Source organism: Thamnophis sirtalis, unplaced genomic scaffold, assembly GCF_051295495.1.
Source record: "Thamnophis sirtalis isolate CommonGarterSnake01/CBP01778 unplaced genomic scaffold, rThaSir2_p1.2 scaffold_1, whole genome shotgun sequence".
Classification (NCBI taxonomy): Eukaryota; Metazoa; Chordata; class Lepidosauria; order Squamata; family Natricidae; genus Thamnophis; species Thamnophis sirtalis.
In genome coordinates, this window is record NW_028261381.1 from 126,234,566 (window position 1) to 126,247,637 (window position 13,072).

At 35.5% G+C, this 13,072-nt stretch overlaps 1 protein-coding gene across 1 annotated transcript in view; it reads right to left on the reverse strand.

The window, feature by feature from the left end:
* Nucleotides 1-2: 2 nt before the first annotated feature.
* ENTPD5 (ectonucleoside triphosphate diphosphohydrolase 5) overlaps nucleotides 3-13,072 on the reverse strand; it is a 20,433-nt gene continuing 7,363 nt past the window's right edge. The window contains exons 6-15 of the mRNA XM_014054081.2: nucleotides 12,136-12,211; nucleotides 10,037-10,072; nucleotides 9,776-9,864; nucleotides 8,495-8,574; nucleotides 8,106-8,167; nucleotides 6,378-6,476; nucleotides 6,061-6,201; nucleotides 5,015-5,071; nucleotides 4,218-4,333; nucleotides 3-1,561 (exon numbers count right to left, since the gene is read on the reverse strand). Coding sequence (XP_013909556.2) covers nucleotides 1,475-1,561; nucleotides 4,218-4,333; nucleotides 5,015-5,071; nucleotides 6,061-6,201; nucleotides 6,378-6,476; nucleotides 8,106-8,167; nucleotides 8,495-8,574; nucleotides 9,776-9,864; nucleotides 10,037-10,072; nucleotides 12,136-12,211 — 843 coding nt within the window. The 3' untranslated portion in view covers nucleotides 3-1,474. The remainder of the gene's footprint in view (nucleotides 1,562-4,217; nucleotides 4,334-5,014; nucleotides 5,072-6,060; nucleotides 6,202-6,377; nucleotides 6,477-8,105; nucleotides 8,168-8,494; nucleotides 8,575-9,775; nucleotides 9,865-10,036; nucleotides 10,073-12,135; nucleotides 12,212-13,072) is intronic.

Below are 13,072 nucleotides of genomic sequence, written 5' to 3' on the forward strand. Positions count from 1 at the left end.
TGTTTCTGGAAAAAAAAATCTAAAATTTATTTCACAGTTACATACAGTGCTACATATATAGGCATATATTAGGAAGGAAGTTAATCCATTTACAGTTTAGCTTAATTTTATCTACTTAGATATAAATTACTTGTTAAGCAACTGTCCCAATGCTAATAATATTTATACACCTAATATCTGTCTTTGCTTAAAGAAGTAATTAATTTAGTCCTCTGTTAGGTGTTTCTTTCATTAACTCTTCTTCCAAGAATTATACAGTTGTACCTTTTTCAACAAGGCCATTGCAGATTCTTTTCAGATAATTACATTTGTAAACAATCTCAATACATGAGGAAAAGCATAGGCACTAATATTAAACTAGTAAAGGGATCATCAGAGGAAATAAAGTTTTAGCATCAGGCCTCATTCACTGAGACAAATTCCTGATTAGTACTCCACATTTATTTAAATAAGTATCATTTCAGAGTAAATGTATACAGAATTGACACTTCTGATATTGAGTAAGAGCACTTGGTTAAAAATGTAGGTATATCTTATTACCATGTTTTAACATTTATGCTGAAGAGGGTTTTTTTAAAGAAAAAAATGTATACTATCTAGAAATATGTGCAAAATATTAAGGTGGCTCACTTAATACATAGTTCAGGAAATTATTTTGTTTTATCATTTGAAGAGATCTTCTGATTCAGTTAAGTGCTTTGCAACAAGTAATGTATTAATCTACTAGCCAGAATGTAACTGTTGGAATCTAACTGCCCCTTGTCTCCAAACCAATATATATTTTGGGGGAATGTGCTAGTTAAATAAAAGACATTTATTTTCATAGAATTCTTTAAAAAGAGGCTATCCAGGGCTTGCATTAAGTTATTCTATAAGAGTTAACTGAGGAGGAAGTTATTATTTAACCCAAGAAAATCTCCTTTTCTAACATAACACATTACAGAGGACTTTGTTGTTCAAATTTAGAAAAATAAACCTGAAACAATTCCTTGTGGGATTCCTAAAATCTTTTTGCTAATACTTCTCACCAACTAATATATATATATTTGAATAAAATAACATCCTTATTTATGCTTAAGAACCAACTAACCATAGAAGCATAACTACTTGGTTTCAAACAACTTATGGAAAAGATAAATAATACACTTCGGTTTTGCTGTTTTTTTAAACAAAAAAATCAGACTAAGCTGTTTCTTTGATGTGAACATTCAGAATTTCATAGATAAAAGAGCTCGCGGAGCAAGTCCAACGTTGGATGTGCTAGTACCAAATATGCATTCATGACTTGACAGAAACGATGCCTAATCTGTTTTGAAGTTCTTTGGCATCAATTAGGTAGTTAGGTCTTGCACTGTAGAAGGATTTTTGTTGAACTGCAGTTCTTAAAAGTAAAACATTTCTTCTACTTTGGTCTGTAATTTTATCATGTGTTGATCAGAATGGCTCTTGCAAGCAATGCAAATCTTCTGTTTTCCTAGTTGGAGAGTCCTAGAGACTGTAGAAGGTGAAAGGTAGCCCCCAAAGCCCAGCTTGTCTCTATGTTATTGACTTTCTTCGCTAGCTGAAAAGGAAAAATAAGAAACCTGATTTCACTTGATTGTATAGGCATTTTTTAGATTGAATACATTTTTAAAAATAATCTACATGGATCTGACAGAGATCGTTATCGTAATTACAAAGCAGCCACTATAACAATATTTTTCAATTTGATGGTATCCTAGATCAGAGTTGGCCAACTTTTCTGACTTTGCGGACTGGTGGGGGAGGAGGGTAAGCAGATGCTTTCATGTGGATGGGGGCAAGCACACATGCAATCCATTTGCACACGCGATGGGCCCGCTCGCTGCTCATGTGAATGGAGAGCACATACACGGTTACCCAGTGGTCACACAAGTGGGGATGTGCATGCGTATTCACCCACCACTTCCATGGCCCGATTCCAAACGGTTCAAGGCGCGGTACCACTACCACCCTGTACATATGTAAACTACATCCACTATCAAACCCATGAGATACATAGGTGCCTATATGAACTACTTAGGGCCCTTGTAGGAAAACATTGAAGCTGAAGTGGTCCTGATTGGCAAACAGGAAGAAGATCTGATCAACAACCTGAAGCCCAGTAAATCAAATGGTTTCTATTCACTAATCCTATCTCAGAGATAGCATGGCTAGCTGCTGATCTAGTAGGTCACATGGATGGGCTTATCTAAAATATAATTTCCACTGTGTCTCTCTTTGTCTTGCTGTTGCAATGTAGTTCTCAAATTTTAACCATTTGTTCAACAACCATTCAAACTTAAAACACTGAAAAAAGTGACTGATGACTGGTCCTTGCACTATTGCAGTATCCCCACAATCATGTGATCCAAATAGCAGTAGACTTAGCAGTAGACTAAATTTGGACTCTTGGCAACTGGCATGCATTTATGATGGTTGCGGCATCCTGGGGTCACCTGATTACCATTTGCAACCTTCCAGCCAGCGTCTGACACGGAAACTCAATGAAGAAAAGTGGATTCACTTAATGAATGCATGATTCACTTAATAGTTTCAGTGATTTGCTTAATAATTATGGGAAAGTTTTTAAAATTGGGTATGACTCATTTAACAACAGCCTTGCTTAGTAATGAAAATTCTAATCCCAATTGTGATCATAGATAGAGGACTATCTGTAGTGGATGGAAAGTATATAAGCCCTGGTTATGATTTTGCTTATAGCTGCCCAGCAAAGTATTAAAACTTTGCTGGGGGTCTACTATATACTGTATTATTGCTTATATGCATGCAGATAAAATTATGTTGCATCTTCAGAGTGACTTGGTTGCTTCAGGTAAATCAAGTTTTGACCACATTATTATCCAGAAATGCAAAAGTTACAGAAAAGAAGTGGCACAGTCTTGGGAAAAATATTAATAAATTATTTGCAAATGATCCTGTAACTAAAGTAAAAAAGGGTAAAGGTTTCCTCTATTGGTCATGTCCAACTTTAGAGAGTGGTAATTACCGTATTTTTCGGAGTATAAGACGCACCGGAATAAAAGATGCAGCAAGATTTTGAAGAGGAAAATTTTGAAAAGTTTTTGCACTCTGCAAACCTCCCCAAAACAGCTCATTTTTTTGTGAAAACTGGCCCATTTTTTTCTGCCCAAAAAGGCATGAATAGCCTTTAGGGAACTTGCAGAGTGCTCGGGGGGGGGGGGGGGGGGGGACTAGAAAAAAATGGCTCATTTTTCGTTTAAAAAGGGGCGTGGATAGCCTCTAGGAAGCTGCCCTCCCCAGCCCCCAGGGGCTCTCTAAAAGCTTCCTAGGGCTGTGTACAGTCATTTTGGTGAAGGGGGTGGGGTTTCGGGAGGCAAAAAATGCTGTATTCAGTGTATAAGACGCACCCAGATTTTCAGCCTCTTTTTTGAGGGGAAAAAGGTGCGTCTTACACTCCAAAAAATACGATATTTCCGATTCACAACCGAAGAGCCAGTGTTATCCGAAGATGCTTCAGTGGTGACATGGCCAGCATAACTATACCCTGAAGGCGCAGGGAATGCTGTTAGCTTGCCATCAAAATGCTACTTACCTATTTGCATTTACATGCTTTTGAACTGCTATGTTGGCAGTTCAAAAGGGGCAGATGGGGCAAGTAAGAGGGACTCACTCTATCATGTGGTACTTAGATCTCAAACGTCCAACCTTCCTGTTTACAAGCCCTTATAACATCTTAATCACTTGACCATAAATATTATTTGCAAATGATTTTGCAACTGAAGGAGCAGTCCTCAATGTCACATAGTAGAAAATGGAAGTAGATGTAGTAGCATCATGTCTTTATAGATTTCCTAGTGGTGTCTAGATTACAGATGCTAGGGTAGACTGGGATTAGATGAGTCTTCTGATCAGCATGGAAATTCTACATTCCCAAATTCAAGTATTTGAATGCCATGAAAATAAATGTATAATCCATCTAATCGGCAAAAAAGCTTTTTTGAGTTCTCATTCAGAACACATTTAACCTACAGTTAGCAACTTCAAATGAAATAAAGGTATTGTAATTCACTTTTTCCTCAACCTAATTCTACAGAATATAATACAAAAACATGATAACTTCTATTTATTTTCACAAATAGTCCAACAATTATATTGCAATCAATGTTACTAAAATAAATAAATTCCCTATAACTTCATGGGATGAAATGCTGTTGGATCCTGCAATGTTTACTTGCCTGTAAAACTGTGCTGTCTCCAAATCCAAAGCCTTCTTTTAATAAAGCTGTAATATAACTGAGATCCATACATAAAAAGGGGCTGGCAGTGCTATAGTTATCCAGATTATCACAAACTAAATGAAAACAATGAGGAGAATATTCAGTAAAATTAGAATAGCTGCTGAAAAATAAACATAATGATTAGTATCACAGAAACTCTTGCTTAATACTAGTTTACTGCTAATCATGGCTGAAGGATCTGGAATGAGCTATGGTTTGGCTGCTTGTTTTTCCTATGTCTTTTAACCAGGTGGAGGAATAGATTTCAAATGCTGGGCTGAGCATCTCAGGAAGTTTTCAAATGTACTAATGAATGTGGATTGAATTATGTAACCATAGGCTGTTTCCAATTCCTTAGTCTTACTTGATGACATACTACTGACTATTTAAACTAGAGTAGATCATTTACTCCTCACTTAACATAAGTTTGTAAACACATTATAGATAATACATACCAAGATGAGATCCCATAAGATGGCAAATATTGTTGAATTTATGATACCTATCAATTGGTTTTCTTTCAAGGATTTCTTTTAGTCAGTGAGATAATTAACCTGTCTTATCTCTTAAGAATAATTATATTGCTGCTTCAAGTTTAAATATACTAAACATGACAGGCAAGTGATTAAAAATCTGTAAACACAAGATAGCCAAATAAAAACAAAACAATATAAAATAAAAACAAAAAATTGAGCTATTTAAAATTGGTAGTAAACTAACTAGAAGGAATCTAGATAAAGTCAAACTCATTTTACCTTGTTTGGCTTTTCTTTCAAAGTCTTTCACATATAAAACACCACCTTTCTCATAATCTGAAATGACAAAAGGTTAAAGTTGTCATCTGACTCAGAAAAAGTTACTGTAAAAATCATAATTGTGACATAATGAAATCTGCATTTCAAATTGCACAGTACTTCCAGATCAGTTAAAATCTGAATGATGATCATTTAAAAAAAAATCATGAGGTTTTTGAATCAATACTGCAAAATGACACATTTCTTGCATAGTTCTCTTTCACATTAAATTTAAATATTATTATTCCCCTTTAAGGTATAGCTTTTTCTTTATGCCATATTAACATTTTGGAATGATGCAACCTTAAGGCCTTGGTTAGGTTTTGTTTTTTTTAGCAGGGTGGGCACCACTTTGTGCCCCCAGGTCTATCTATTCTTAAGTCTCTTACACACAGAGAGAGCAGTAAGTTTTACTTCTGCCCGGAGCCTTAAGCATGTAATCCCCTATATTTCCTTTTAAGGGAATAGGTCTCTAGGTTGGAAAAAAAAGCCTACTTCTCCACTTTTCTCTCTCAATGCAGCTGCTATTAATGTTCCAATATAGCATTGCTTCACTCCTAATCACTATCTTCCCTTCCCCTCTCTTCCCTCAGCTATTGCCCTGATAGCCAAGGATGTCTCTTGCAGCCCTGCTCTTTTGACAGCTGTGAGATTAGATAATGTAATGGCTGTTTCTAAAGGGCTCTTATTTTTCAAACCATACCTTTTGCTGTCCCTTAGGAAAATTTAAATAATTTATCTATTTTACATTGGTTAGTTAATGTCAACCTTGCTTCTAGCTGATATTTTATCTGCCATTGCCTTACTTGTTTATAAGATTCATATGTTAGTTATTATTTGTATGATTTTATTATTTATTAATAACATTTATATGACCATTCAACTTACAGTAACACTGGAGTACTCTCCACTGAGATTTTATCTTGAGATTAAGTTAAAAAAATAAGTAAATTGCTTCTGCAGGTTATAGGGTTAATTTCCAAATTTTTCAAACATTTCCTATTCACCTATAAGGTCAGTGTCCACCGCCCGATCATAATAATAGGAAAAGGCATAAAAGGAACTTCTCTGAATCTCATCTGGTTGATGCAATTTTCCTTGTACAACCTTCAATACTTCAGAATAACATGGTTCAAATCCAGTTTTACCTATCAGAATAAGACATTATATAAACATGACATGAATCATAAACTCCAGTTCTTCCCTTAAGATTACTACAGTCTTCATATAGCCTCATTCTTATTTTGTTCCTTTTATGAATATACCCACAATTTACTTCATTTTAAGAAAAGCTTTCCTGGAAAGCAGTATCTTTTTGAATTACCTTCTGTGTTGCCACCATACTGGTATTTTACTCCACCAAAATGCCATTCTGCTTCCAGCTGTTTTGGCAGACAAGAACTTCTGAATGTCTGTCCAAGGGCTTCAAAAGAGAATATGGAAGAGGAACATTTATTTATAAATACACACACACAAACACATTTAATTTGGTTTTAGTTGCAAAAATATGAACTGGGGGAAAAAGTGGAAGTGAAGACTTTACTCATTTTCCTATGGAAGATGCTATATTCACTAGACCAGTGGTTTTTGGACTGTTGGAGAGAGGGGACATCTTGAGGGTAATGAAGCAATTTGTAAGTATTTGTGAGTTAAGGATCCAATTCAGGAATGTGGCTGGGTGGAAGAGCAGGCTGCATGGAATACACGCCTTTCTTTCCCATTTAAGCTTCTCTCCAGCAACAGCACAACAGAGTTGCCAATAAAATACACAACTATGGGAGGAGACACATATTTTGGAGCTCTGCATCCATCAGCAGACTGAATACAGCAGACAAAAAAGAGAAATTTTTCTTTCCACCTGAAGGAGAGGATGGTCCAAAACAGAAGGCAAGAAATATAGAGGCCAGTAAGACAAAGCACAATGTAGAAAAGGTACATGAGCATTATGTTATGTTAATACTGCCATTAACATAAAAAGAAGAAATCTCAGAGAAAGGACAAGAGAACAAATTTGAGAAATATTGATACACACTAATAAAGCTGTAGACTATAGCATGTTCTGGTAGGTAATTTTAAAAGAGGAATAGGTAATAGTAATATAGTACATTGAATGCCTGTACAATAGAACAGAATCTAGGAAGCACATATAATTTTTGGTAGATTTTTTATTTACAGAATAAATAAAGTGTTTATCCAACACTTAGAGAGAGGTTTAAAGAAATCATTTGTCCGGGGTTCATTGCTTTTGTATCTCTCTTGAATCTGGGTCAATCTAAATGGACATGGTATAAAAAAGAATCCAGAACATTCTGCCAAGACACTTGCAGGAAAATGAAGGCCGCAGTGTTCAAATGAATGCAGACGATATAGTTTAACATTTTGGCAACGAACTTTTAAAAAATATTTTACAATTTGAAATGTACATTAGGTACAGGGTACATATTAATGGGCTCACTGAAAAAAGATGGACCAGGAGTTTTTTTTTATGTGTTTTGGAGATAAAATGTTTTTTTTTTCCTTTAAAAAATAAAACAGCAAGTCCATTAAGCACTGAAAAACTCTGAATTGGTGTCAAATGCTACTCCGTTTCCCTGAAAATAAGACCTCCCCTGAAAATAAGCCCTCCCTTGCAACACAGCAGCAGCCCTGAGGTGACCATGCTCGCCACCTCCTGCACCTCAAAAATAATAAGGCCTCCCCAAAAATAAGGCCAAGCGCTTATTTCGGGAGGGGGGTGTCAAAAGAAAATAAGACCCAGTCTTATTTTCGGGGAAACATGGTAGTAGTATGAATTGGTGGCTAGGGGGTCAATTAGTTACAACTCTGAAGTTGCGGAGGTTCCATGCAGGACATGGCTTGCAAGTAGCCTATTCCAAACCTCTACTTTCCTCCTGATACAAAAATATTGTATTTGGGATATGTGGTTTCAATATTCTTAGCAATTCATTTCTAATAAGAATAGAGCAAGCATCAGCCAAAAATATATTAATTGCTGGGCTGCCACAAGATACTCTTAATATGCAGATAGAATAATTATTTTGTCTGAATGTACCTTCTAAATTCAAAGCTCCTAATGTTGCCAACCGAGCAGCTTTCAGCCCAAGTCCCAAGTAGCTAAAGGGAGGATAAGGAACACTTAATTAATAACCAAGGCAATGTATCAACATTTTACAAATTTGGATACAAAATTATATTATGCCAAATAACTTTCTTGTTGCTTTCTAAGACCTCAGTGTGAAAATAACAGGATATGGCTCTTTTACAATAATGCACAAATTATTGTGTATAATTTGAAAAAGAAGATAATTTATCTAAGATCAAATTATTCTGATAACAAGCAAAGATTTGGACTTCCAGCCCGTTGTGCAAATAATTTAGGAGAATATTTCAGTCACAAAGCAATAATACCTTAGAATTAATCAATTGTGTATATTTTCTCACCTGTGTGTGTATAGCTTATAAGTGCTGTTGAACATTTGAAATGAGGTAAGAAAGTCCACTGGTGTTTCTGTTAAGGTTTCCTAAAAATTATGAGAATGAAAAGTAATCGTTCAGGAATTGTTATTTCACACCATTTTTAAATATGTACCGACCAAGCATTACTGGATGAACCTTTCAACATCAGTAAAATTTATTTCAATAAATTCTTTAGTATTGCAAAACGTGTGCTTTTACATAATTTGTATAATTCCCTGACATCATCTACTACACAACGAATACAGATTGCGGATTTGTAGATTCTGAATTTTATATGCTTATCAGAAAGTGTCTACCAAGGAATGCTTTAAGTAATACCAGTATATTATTTTATCTATTTTCTATAGCCAGTAATAAGCAAAGTTTTAATCTGTGTCTTTTTTAAATTTCCAGGCAAAAATATTTTTATTGATCTACAAATTTCTAAACTGAAGTTTAACCTATCTTCAGAGATATATTGACAGGAACACCTTGTGTCAAAAATAACTTTTTTTCTTTCTTTATTACCTCCCTGACTTCCTAATCATTATTCCAATTTATATAGTAACCCTGTGTGTGTGCATGAGTGTGTGTGTGTGTTTATATGTCTATGCGTATGTGTGGGTGTCTCTGGGCTTACAAATAATTAAAATCATATAAAACAAAATATTTGAATTTAAAAAATGTTTATCATGGTGGTGTTTGTACCATTTTTACTAATACAAAACATACTAAAACCACCATAAAAAATTATCAAATTCACAGCTGAAATAATCACATCTACCAATAACATTCAATACAATGACAGTATCAGTCCCATCACTTTCCCAGTTCCCATGCCTGCTGACAGAACCATGTTTTCAGGATGTTTAAAAAAGCCAGCAGGGTTGGGGTCAATCTGATCTTTCCAACTTGGTCCTGCCAGATGACACTTCTGGCTGATGGGTCCTGCAAGATCCTTCTATCACATCTGATATGATTGTTATATATGATTGGGGAGTGGTTAACCCTCAATCCACCTTTCCACTATAACTACAAAAAAATAGAAAATGGTAAAAAGAGAGAGAGAGAGAGAGGCCAAAATGGCGGCAGCAGCAGTTTCCATGAATTTTGAATATGATACAAAAGAGTATTTGGGTTATCTAAAGCATAGCATTAGAAAGGTATGTTTCTGTTAAGGAAGATATCAAAGCTGAAAGTGACAGTGGACATAAAGATTATCCAAACTGTGGAACTTGCAATAGATCCGGCTATTCTATCTCCTACCTCCAGCTGTGGCAGGAATGTTATCTGAGTTGAAGCCCCTCCCAGGTCCAGAGTTCCAACTGTCTGCTGCTCTTGGCCATACAACTGCCCTGCAGATAACATTGCAGAAATTCAAACAGTACCCATATACAGCAAAACAAAAACAATAACAATCCTATTCTGGGAGGGTATTAGCAAGTTAGAACAAACATAACAGATGACTCTCCTACTATTAATGGGCTTCCTATTCAATTTTTGTGAAACAGAAACATGTCACAATACCTGTCAAAAAATTCACAGTGATCCAGGCTAAAATACCTGCAATAGAAAGAAAAAGCTGAACTGAAAAATCCATCCACCTATAGACTACAAATACAAACTACAAAGGATTATTTCACACACTGCATTTCTGCTGATCAGTAACTATTAATATTTTTCCAAGCAGAATATCATTTCATTCACTGACTTCTCAATTTTTCACCAATTGGTAGTTGGGATAAAATGTTCTTTTAACTCTCATTAGTGTTTCCCCAGCTAACATTTACTCTTCTTTATTCCAGTTCTTATACTTTCCCATCAGGTTTCTTAACACACTGTAAACCAGTGGTGGGATTCAAATTTTTTTGAATACCGGTTCTGCGGGTGCGGCTTGGTGGGTATGGTGGGGGAAGAATACTGTAAAATTTCCATTCCCACCCCACTCCAGGGGAAGGTTACTACAAAATCCCCAGAGAATAGATGGGGGCAGGGCCAGTCAGAGGTGGTATTTACCGGTTCTCCCATCTACTCAAAATTTCCACTACCGGTTCTCCAGAACTGGTCAGAACCTGCTGAATACCACCTCTGCTGTAAACCCTGCAGATTTATTGCATAATTTTCTTGAAACCAACTTCAAATGACATATTAAACTAATTGATAAGTCAAATCATCTTACTCAGCTAAATAAATGTCTGGATTAAGGACATTCAGCTGAACTAATCTTAGATGAGTATGTAATACTGAATTAAAATGTAAACCCAATCCATGCTGTAGTTCTCCAAGTAGTTCTCCGTATAATTGGATGAAGCCAAATTGTTTAACTGGGTTCAAGTGGTCAAGGTTTCTTTGGGAGAAAGTTTTGATCTGTGTTGAAAGTTGGTGGAAAAGAAGTTGCATGAGCATTGCTTGCTCAAATGGATGATCTGCAGCCTTTCTATTAGACCTTTAAAGGCATTTGATCCAATTGATAATGAGGATGAAGGTGGATGACACTGTTTTACACTTCTTAAATGAGAGGTTCCAATCCATGATGCTGGAAAATGAGCAGTAGGAGTACCATAGGGCTCAACTCCTGTTTGAAGCAGGAGGCATTAACATTAAACCTTCTATGTGTATGTGTTTGTTTGTTTGTTATGTCTCCCATCTCACTGAATCATGATTCTGGGCTGCTTACAATATGATAAAAAGTAAAAAAGGCAATATAAAACAATTAGAATTAAATGGATTTACATGGTACATGGACTTTACATGCCATTGTCTTTGAAAACTACACTGAAACTGGGATTGTTTTGAATGTAGCAGCCTGCCTATTGGTATTTTAGAGATATTGTAATCATAGGATACTGGTTAGTAGTAAGTTCTCAAGTAAAGTAGAGGGTTCTGGTTTTAAGTGCCTGATTATCCTATTTATTCAATTTAGGGTGTTTTGGGTTCCCACATTTCAAGATTTCTGGATGGCACAGAAGCAGATCTTATTGGTCATGGTCTACTCCTTTGTAGTGGTTCCCCTCTCCCCAAGTTCATCTCTCCATTAAATGCTATACTGATGTTCTTCAAGAACACAGTGAAAACTGGTTTTAAAAAATTCTTCAGACTGAATTGACTAAGCACGTCATCTGTATATGTAGGGTGCTAATAATTGATTTTTTTAAATCGTAATTTTAGCTTTTGATAGTAGTGTTTTATTTAGCATTTGACTGTCATTAATAGTTAAAATACTTTTTATTTAGTATTTTATTTGCACGCTTCTATTGTAGTTAACTAACTAAAGTCATTGTGGAACAAGGAGGTATATAAATAGAAAAATAAAATAAAATGCATATTCATTATGACATAGCTATCTACATCTCTCTTTTGCTATTATGTGTTCCAACTGTAAACTCCATAAGGACATTAGAACTACTTGAATCTATTTTCCATCTAGTAATATGCTACTAATACAGCAAAGCAATTTTATCATTTTCCTGTATACAGAATCCTGTTTCCCTAGGATATCATAATCTTGGTCTCCTTAAAAGCAACATCACAATATTTTATCCTGTTCTGAGAAACCCTTCTTCCCCTTTTACTTCCCTAGTTATTTCTCTTCTCTATGCCTCATTTTCCTTATTTGTAGGACTCACCTTCATAAGATCCATCCATTATGCTAACACTATTATCAGGAACTAAAAATGGTGAATCTTCAAAGACCATTCTGACCTGTGGAAAGAAAAATGAGAATGATCATCCTAGAACTGGAATCATTTACAAACAGAAGTATGCAAATTATGCAATGTTCTTCTACAAAAAACAGGAATGTTAAATCAGCTACAAATTAAATGGTTTCATTCAACCTCTAAAAACTACCATTAAAACTGGATTGCTTTCTGCATTACTTAAGATGCCAGCCTTAATAATATGGACCTATAGAAGAAATAGCTATAAAATCATGAGAGTTGGAGGAAGCCATTAGGCTACTAAGTTCAATTTCTTGCTCAGTTCAGGAAACTCAAGTAACCCATTCCTGACCATTGGCTGTCCATGTCTACTAGAACAATCCAGCAAAAAGGAGCTCACCCCTTTCCTCATTAACTGATTCCATTATTGAACTGCTCTTACTATTACTTTTCTCTCATTCATCCAAAATCTGCCTTCCTAGAATTTAAGAATAATATTCTATGTCCTGTACTCTTGAACAAATAAAAAACAGGTCTTGGAATTATTTTATGTGATATCCCTTCAAGTACAAGTAGTCCTCAAGTTATGACTCAAATTTGAGCCCCAAATTTATGTTGCTAAGTAAGAAATTTGTTCAGTGAGTTTTGCCCCATTTTATGACTTTTCTTGCCCCATTTGTTAAGTGAATCACTGCAGTTGTTAAATTAGTAATGTGGTTATTAAGTGAATCTGGCTTCCCCATTGATTTTGCTTGTCAGAAGTTCGCAAAAGGTGTTGATATGACCTCAGGACACTGCAACCGTCATAAATGTGAGCCAGTTGTCAAATATCTGAATGTAAAACGTGACTATGGGGATGCAGCAATGGTCACAAGCGTGAAAAACAGACAAAGATCACTTTTTT